The sequence below is a fragment of the Watersipora subatra genome, chromosome 7 (assembly GCF_963576615.1).
Source record: "Watersipora subatra chromosome 7, tzWatSuba1.1, whole genome shotgun sequence".
Lineage (NCBI taxonomy): Eukaryota > Metazoa > Bryozoa > Gymnolaemata > Cheilostomatida > Watersiporidae > Watersipora > Watersipora subatra.
Window position 1 is genome coordinate 13,126,395 of NC_088714.1, and position 8,914 is coordinate 13,135,308.

An 8,914-nucleotide genomic window follows, 5' to 3' on the forward strand; every position below is an offset into this window, starting at 1 on the left:
CTAATACTCCCTGCTTATCAAAACGCAACCAAAGATCCCACTTTGTAAAAACAAACATTTATCATATAATTATTTACCAACATAATTAAATACCAGCCCTCTCTAACAATTATCAAATGCTTTAACTGCACACTGATAAAACTGTGAGAAGTCTTCACATCGACTTTACCCCTTAGTTAAACACGATTTCATGTTCACCTAAAGGTTACAAAATAATATATAATGAGATGGCTATATATTTACCAGGGCTACCAACGGAAGAATGTGTTCATCATAACTCAGATTCCCTTGAGGCCCACTTACAGTCAGTATTGGAGAATGATTATGGAGCAGAAGTGCACTTTCATTGTCTACTTTAATGACTGCCCGGTAAGACATGACGTACTTGGCAGCGTTATTGCTAGCGGTCTAGGGTGCTGTCTATAAGATTTTCTTATATTTTATCAAATTTAAAATAACTGCTTGCCTGTGTTGAGTGGAGGTGTGAATAGGTGTCTTTCGCTATGGATAAGCTTTGGCTGGAATTAAGCTATGACCTTTTCTTAACTACTAACTAATCAGCTAAAAACATGGATTTAACAATTTGCTTGTCAAAGCAGAGTCCATAAAAGATTGTCTTCTAAACTAGTTTGGTATTATAATAGATTGGTGAAGTCAGAACTTCAGAAGTAGATGTTGATAAGTATCTGATGGCAGATAAGCAATAAAACCTTTAAAGCAGTGTTCTTATTGAAACGAGCTGCAGTAGTTTACAAAATGCATTTCTTAAATGTTTTTTTAAAAACTTTGCATAATTTTCAATAACTTTTGTATCAAAATAATCTTCGACTAAATAAATTATGAGAAACTTTATGAAACAAAAAAGTAAATATTTGCAACAGAGTAAAACTTGGTAAAGTATAGTGACAAGGAAAAGCGAAAGCAAAACCACTCAATGACTTCAAAGATTTCCCATTACCCTTCCCGATCTCTGTTTAGATATTTGTTAACTGATGCAGGCTGACAAGAATATGTGGTTTTGACTGCTGTTAGTTCTTTTCTCTATTCCTTTTTGTATAGTTCTTCACAAATAACTACGTAAAACCTGAACGTGTTTCGTCTATAAACAATAATGAACATGCTTATTGTTAACATATATTTGGTAAGCTATTTACTGTTGTATGCTGACAAATGTTGCAACCGACCTTTCATATACTCGTACATAAGTAAACAAAATCAAGTTTACATTTTATATAAGTCTTTAATGTCACTTCCATTTAAACCAAAGTTAACTAAAAAGGAAGTTTTTTTTATAATTTTCATGAAATACATTTGTTGGTTCTTTGAATGTTAGAAAACAATAACCAACACCACCTCATCTAGAACAAAAAGATAATGCAAAGGTAAACATACACTTAGACTCAGCAAACATGAATTTCTACTATGTAGAGGAAAACTCAAATATGGAATGTAATTAAATTTACCGTAAAATCTATATTTGAACGTACCTATAGGAGAATGGTTTAAACATACAGTGCTAGCCTTTTATTGATGGCACCGCCTCTATTTGCCACTTTAATATTTTTTGATTTTTATGAACCTACAAGAGGAAGTGGTCAGTAAAAAAAGTGTGCACAAAATGGTACTATTAATGACTCAACTACATCAATAACAACTAACTCCTTCGTTGCAGTCGTAGTGGTTGCCATGACCTTAGCGACGGTGTACCTGAGAAAATTGATTGTCACAATCATCAGAACTACAGACTGATTCGAAGTCACTATGGTCTAAATCCTATCGAATATTTTTAGAGTCATTCATAACGCTGTTTACAATCTTATCTGAAAACTTTAGAGTGTTTTGATGAATGAGGAGAATACTCTCAGGAACACCGTATGATGTAATAGTAGCCATCTTTATGGCATAGCGAAATCCGTTTTATAACTCCAAAGCATTGGAGTTTTTTAAAACTATAAAAGCCGACTCCATTGAAATAATTAAAAACTGTTTACAGCTAATATTTTATAATCAAAGTAGCTCCTTGTTTAACTCGGTCTGAGATTTCGATGCATATGAAAACGATTTAGCGAAAATGCTGAGGCATTTCAATAATATATTAATAATATGATTATGTAGAAAGAAACATTTTACAAAGTAAACCAACTCTTGAAATATTTCAGCAAACTATGTATGTACCACCACAAGGACAATCAGAAACAGAAGGTAGAATGCAAGTGACTTGTATAAAGTCGACCAGCTTGGATCACCTAATGACTGAAAGTGTCATAGAGTGCAAAGATAAAGCTACGGTAAGAGCTTGTGTTCTTCTGATACATTGATTTGTTTGATAAGGAACAATAGAGCAAATATACTGTCCACAAGTATTTTCAATGCAACCTCTCTACCTTAGGTGCATAAAGTGACTATCATAGAGGTACAAATAAAAGAAGCAAACCTTCCAACAAGTAAACAGCTGGTGCATCTGTGTGAGAGAGCTGAAAGATATGCTACCTCAAATTCTGATATTATAACTGTGCAATGCAGGTAATACCTTGTCAAAAAGCCTCTATTTTGTACCGGCTAGTGACGCCTTCTCTCATAAATTCTTGCTGTTTTTCATCTCATTTTACAGAAACTCATATGGTTTTACCTAAACTTAAATGCTTGCACCTGGTATTGTCTTCACAATAGGCCACTCGAACGGCTTGCACTCACATATTTTCACTTGCTCTCACTAGCTCTCACTTGTTCTCTCTCTCTCTCCCTCTCTCCCTCTCTCCCTCTCTCCCTCTCTCCCTCTCTCCCTCTCTCCCTCTCTCCCTCTCTCCCTCTCTCCCTCTCTCCCTCTCTCCCTCTCTCCCTCTCTCCCTCTCTCCCTCTCTCCCTCTCTCCCTCTCTCCCTCTCTCCCTCTCTCCCTCTCTCCCTCTCTCCCTCTCTCCCTCTCTCCCTTTCTCCTTCTCTCCCTCTCTCCCTCTCTCCCTCTCTCTCCCTCTCTCCCTCTCTCCCTCTCTCCCTCTCTCCCTCTCCTTCTCTCCCTCTCCCTCTCCCTCTTTCTCTCTCTCCCTCCCTCCTCTCTCTCTCTCTTTCCCTTTCCCTCTCACTCTTTCTCTTTCCCTCTCCACCTCTTGCCCTGTCTTGCCCCCTCTCGCCCTCGCTCACTCTCGCTTGCCCCTTCTCACCTTTGCTGGCCCTCGCTCGCCCTCGCTTGCCCTCTACCGCCCTCTATTGCTCTTCCTCTTCCTCACTCGCCCTTGCTCTTCCTCACTTGCCCTCTATCACCCTCTATCATCCTCTATCGCCCTCACTCACTCTCACTCGCTCTCACTCGCTCACACTCCCTCTAACTTGCTTTCACTTGCTCTCTCTTGCTCTCTCTTGCTCTCTCTCGCTCTCCTTTGCAATCACTCGCTCTTCTTTGCTCTCACCCGCTCTTACTCAAGCATGCTTAAAAAGGGTATCATAATTTCTTTAACCAACTGTTACAGAGATTACATTTTTACTATGTTTTGTTGCTATGCATTTTAAAAAGAGTTCAATAAACCATTACAGAAATGGGTGCAGACTGAGCGGACTGTTTCTTATTGCTATGAACTTGTACATGAGAACCAGAGTAGAACATGAGGTAGACATCGTCTTAGAAGTTAAACTAGCTCGACTCAGCAGACCCCAGTTCATCTCTAGCCAAGTGAGTTGTTCGGTTTCCAATTTTCTACTTGTGATGTGAAAGACAACTCAATTTTTAAATTTGCTATATATTAATGGATATTACTACTGAAATGTATATGACAAAGATTGTTTTTTTTATGCATGTAGTAGATCATGATTTATAAAAGCAAAAGGTTTTTGTGAATAGCCATTATTTAAATAATACGTTGTATTCAAATACCTACATAAAAATAATGTTTTGTTTGCATTCAAAAATGCATTCTCACTTCAAAGATTCATGAAAATTTTTCAAAATTAAAAGTTCTCTTTTTATAAACTGAAAAATATTATTTAATTTTAACAAGAAACATGAGAACAGTTTTGAAAATATTCATTACCAACAAACCATTGCTCAAAAAATTCCCTTATTGCGATTTAAACCTTTCTCAGAGCTAACATTAAAATGCTCTAGCTTGTAGTTGTAGTGAGTCTGCTTATTTCATTAATTGCAAACTTCCGCATAGAGCTTTTGCCATCTTAATGCTTATAGGTTGTTCACCGACAATGGCTACAATAAAAATTGATTAGAAAGAACAAGTGATTTATGCGTTTTTCAAAACACCTAACAGGCCAGTTTGGAAAAAAAGTGAATATTAACATCTAATCATTGCATGAAGTGTAAGTAAAATACATTGTATAAATTTTTACAACATGCAGCGGTTGACATTTGATACATGAATACTTCATTTGAATGTTTGTTGAATTGTGCAGAGAGGTCTATTATTGACTTTGATCTCTTATGTGATGCTGTTAGATGTTGAATATCATAAACTATACTTCAGTCCTAGAGTGTACTTTAGATGATAGCGGCATAGAAAACACAGTGAATGTCATTCTTCACCTTTGTATCACAGGCTTCAGCTCTGACTGTTATATTGTATACAAGTAAATGGCTTGTAGTTGATTACTGGTGTATTGCAGCAAGAGTTTGAGGCGCTGTATGACTTCCTGGAGTGCTATCTTTCTGAATTCAAAGAATATTCCAACTTCTCCAATATCTAGACTGTTAAATACACCACAGATTCCTTTAGTGTTAGAGAAAATGCCAGCTAGACTATCCCTATATTTTCTTTCATATTGCTTTTTATAAGTTGCTTCAAAACAGCAGAATACTTTACTTGCTAAGCTCAGCACTTTATATAAAGAGTGATAAAACATGTTGTTATAAATTGGAACTGGATTAATAGGTACAACTACCTGAACTAATGAAAATCTGGTTGAAAACTTTAGAAAACGTTTTGCAATTAGATGTAAGCTTGAAACTACTGTGATGAATGGCTCTTTTATGACTAGCTTGCAATAGAGGTACTGATAATTTTTATGCATAAAATAAAATCAACTTTATTTTTTGACTTTCATCTGTTTGGCACTGGCTCCACAAACAATTGCTCACAAGAGATGATCACCAAATTAGTCAGATACACAATAAAGAATGATAATAGCCTAACAGTTGAAATTAAAAAAGCAATAATATTTACTATTTTCCTCAAATGAATTACTTGTAGTTTAAAGGCATGACCCAACCAATGTACCATACAATACATACTATTATAAGACAAGTGAGTTTGGGACCATAGACCTATTAACTATACGTTATAAGTATACTATAAGTATAGTTAATAGGTCTATGTTTGGGACAGTGAACAGTAATCCATAGAATGTTTAGTCATCTACTATCTACCAATTTGAATCCTCTTTAGCTTAATGTATTTTCACAGCATTTCTTCTGCTTTACTAAAGTCCACTATTCCATTTCACATGCTAGAAATTGCGAACCCTTGTCAAAATCAACAGCTTTTAGTCAAGTCCCAGATAATCTGTTTCATAGCTATACAACAAACTTTTTATCTTCATTGACAGGGTTTTATAAAAAAAGATCTTTGCCGCTACATGTGACTTTTTGAAATGATGTATTTAACCTTTTGGGTCTATTGTTTATTCTTACACAAAGTGTTTGCACAGGTGTAGATGTAAGTTTATTGTAAATATCGGATATCCTATGCAAATCACTGTTTATTTAGCATTAGTGTTTTTGTTTTAATACACAAAAAGCTATATTTCTCACTCACTCCAAGCTCAAGTATAGATAAAAAAGGACAAGTATTTACAAACTTAATTTCTAAATAAATAGACTTCTCAAAAAACTTTATAGATTTATTGAGTAACATACAGAGCAAGAAGTAGCTAATAGCACAAGAATGATATCTGTTGTTCAATCATAGCTATATTTATATGTGGTACTCAAAAAAATTCACAGATGCCTTTCCTAAACCCTGGCATCTATTTATCCATTATGGAACCATTGAATAATTGCAAATAATTTCATTCGTTTTCCAGCCATGTGTGTGCCTCATATGACATGACGATGTGTGTCACATATAATGCGTGTACTTGTGTATGATATACTGCTTTTTTCCTACCACACATGTTATTGCTCCACACACTTCCTTTATCTGTTAATGTTTGTGCTTTACTGCAACCACACTGATTTAATATACCAATGACATCATTACACTAATGAAATCATGGTGGAGGTCCTGAAAAGACATGAATTCTCACTTTTATGTTTCAATGTTAAACATTCAAAACTCCAAACACGTTGGTTTTCTGTATCAGTGAAATTAAAACTATGAATCAAGAAAACAAGACTTCGCAATGATATCAAAATTATTTCAAGATCATTTTTGTGGATTTTTTCATACGAGATCTTTGTCTCTATGATATTCACTTTAGAATCTGCTTAAAACATTTCCTTGAGACCAACATCTAGTCTTGGTATGAATGACAACAGTAACTTAAGTTGAACTGATGCAGTTTGAGACCAGTTCAGTAGTTAGCTACCTAGTTGGTTGGTTCTCTGAATATGCTATGGCTGGCGTGAAGAGTTGTTCCTCTTACTGAAGACTTGCAAAATAATGACACAGTATTTTATATACCCATATAATTGATCTTGCTGTACATGGACAATTTTTATAATACAGTATTTTTACAATGCAACTATCCTATGTTCACAACTCACTATAAAGCCTGAAGATGTTTCTGTTTAATGCTGCACAATGTCTTCAATGCACAAACAACTCTTTTGGATACTTGATAATAATATTGTAACCAATAATAGTGGGGTATGTAGGCTAATTTTTTGTTGCTTTCAAACGTACCCTTGAACTTTATGTATTTAGTAAGTAGATATGTTAGGTTTTTGCTAAACCTAACTCTTTAAACCTTTGATTTACAAAGTTACCCGCCTTCGAATCTAAAATGTATAACTGTTAAATTTTCATGTAAACCGTTAAGTGTTTTAGGTAAAAATTAGTTTACAAATATCTTAGTGCATTGCCAAATTTACTTCAATTAAAGTTTTACCATGCAGTAAGTCACTTATCCAACAGATTGTATAGCTGTAATTTTTTAGTTGGTGTAAGGCCCTGTTAAAGACATGAAAAGGGGATATAAAAGTGGCTGTTGAAGCATTAAAGGCGGAAGCAGTGACGAGCAAGTCTTCGTATTAAAATTATCCCGAGGCATTTCTCTTACACAAAACTACTGACAGGCTGACACTAATAAACTCCACTGTGATGTAGTATTTTTTAAATTAGGAACATCTATAATACTAGTAATTTACTGCTACAAGTAAAAGTGATAGTTTTTATAATATTAATATTTAATGGATGTGAGACTACAATTGATGAAACACACAGCTGGCTACAAAACTAACAACAGATGAATGCTACAGCCAAGACTAGAAGAAATGGAGAAATCTAAAAAAGGTTTTGTTGGATCTTAACAGTGATTTTTATTGTTGGTGGGTCTGTGACTTCAGGTATGTTAAGCATGGTTTCTTGCTAGTTTGGCAATTTGTTCACTTGCATAAAACATGTGGCACTTCTGTGCTCTTATAGATGAGGAAATTTTTACAAAGCCTTGTTTTTATTTTAGAAATTTATTGGGTTCGAAAAGAATCAAATTTTTAACTATTTTCAAGAAACAAAGCGAGTGCTTAGATGAACCAAACCATTAAAAACTTGTGATGAAATGAAATTTAAATTTTAATGATATAAATCCTTTTGTTGATACAAAGACTTGTTGCCATTGCTCGCTTCTATTAATCAACATACATAAATTACAACACAATCAAAGACAAATAAATGAAGTGACTATTATTCAATATTATAAAATCACAACTGTGTGTACATTGAAATATTATATATTTAGAGCAATTATTTTCCATAAATCACTAAAGAAACTTTTTGTCAGATTTTGTTGTAAGCACAAGCTCATTTACTTCAAAATGAAAAGGCTTATATTTGGTGCCGAAACATTTTATTTAAATCGAGCTCACATAAATTTAAATGCAATTTTGCAGTTACTTTAAAACAATTGCACAACTCACCCATGATAGAAAGAGAAGAATAAATTTAAAAATGATCAATGTTCAGGGGTCTGTAGTGAGTGATCAATGTTCAGGGGTCTGTAGTGAGTGATCAATGTTCAAGGGTCTGCAGTGAGAGATCAATGTTCAGGGGTCTGTAGTGAGTGATCAATGTTCAGGGGTCTGTAGTGAGTGACCAATGTTTAGGGGTCTGTAGTGAGGGATCAATGTTCAGGGGTCTGTAGTGAGTGATCAATGTTCAGGGGTCTGTAGTGAGTGATCAATGTTTAGGGGTCTGTAGTGAGGGATCAATGTTCAGGGATCTGTAGTGAGTGATCAATGTTCAGGGGTCTGTAGTGAGTGATCAATGTTCAGGGGTCTGTAGTGAGTGATCACTGTTCAGGGGTCTGTAGTGAGTGATCAATGTTCAGGGGTCTGTAGTGAGTGACCAATGTTCAGGGGTCTGTAGTGAGTGACCAATGTTTAGGGGTCTGTAGTGAGTGATCAATGTTCAGGGGTCTGTAGTGAGTGACCAATGTTCAGGGGTCTGTAGTGAGTTATCAATGTTCAGGGGTCTGTAGTGAGTGATCAGTGTTCAGGGGTCTGTAGTGAGTGATCAATGTTCAGGGGTCTGTAGTGAGTGATCAATGTTCAGGGGTCTGTAGTGAGTGATCAATGTTCAAGGGTCTGTAGTGAGTGATCGATGTTCAGGGGTCTGTAGTGAGTGATCAATATTTAGGGGTCTGTAGTGAGAGATCAATGTTCAGGGGTCTGTAGTGAGTGATCAATGTTCAGGGGTCTGTAGTGAGAGATCAATGTTTAGGGGTCTGTAGTGAGTGATCAATGTTCAGGGGTCTGTA

At 35.5% G+C, this 8,914-nt stretch overlaps 1 protein-coding gene across 1 annotated transcript in view; it reads left to right on the forward strand.

Annotated features, from left to right (window-relative positions):
- Positions 1 to 5,037, forward strand: part of LOC137400008 (receptor-type tyrosine-protein phosphatase epsilon-like) — a 29,674-nt gene extending 24,637 nt beyond the window's left edge. Inside the window, exons 18-22 of the mRNA XM_068086296.1 lie at positions 247 to 369; positions 2,160 to 2,288; positions 2,390 to 2,523; positions 3,530 to 3,665; positions 4,607 to 5,037. Coding sequence (XP_067942397.1) covers positions 247 to 369; positions 2,160 to 2,288; positions 2,390 to 2,523; positions 3,530 to 3,665; positions 4,607 to 4,687 — 603 coding nt within the window. The 3' untranslated portion in view covers positions 4,688 to 5,037. The remainder of the gene's footprint in view (positions 1 to 246; positions 370 to 2,159; positions 2,289 to 2,389; positions 2,524 to 3,529; positions 3,666 to 4,606) is intronic.
- Positions 5,038 to 8,914: the final 3,877 nt, after the last annotated feature.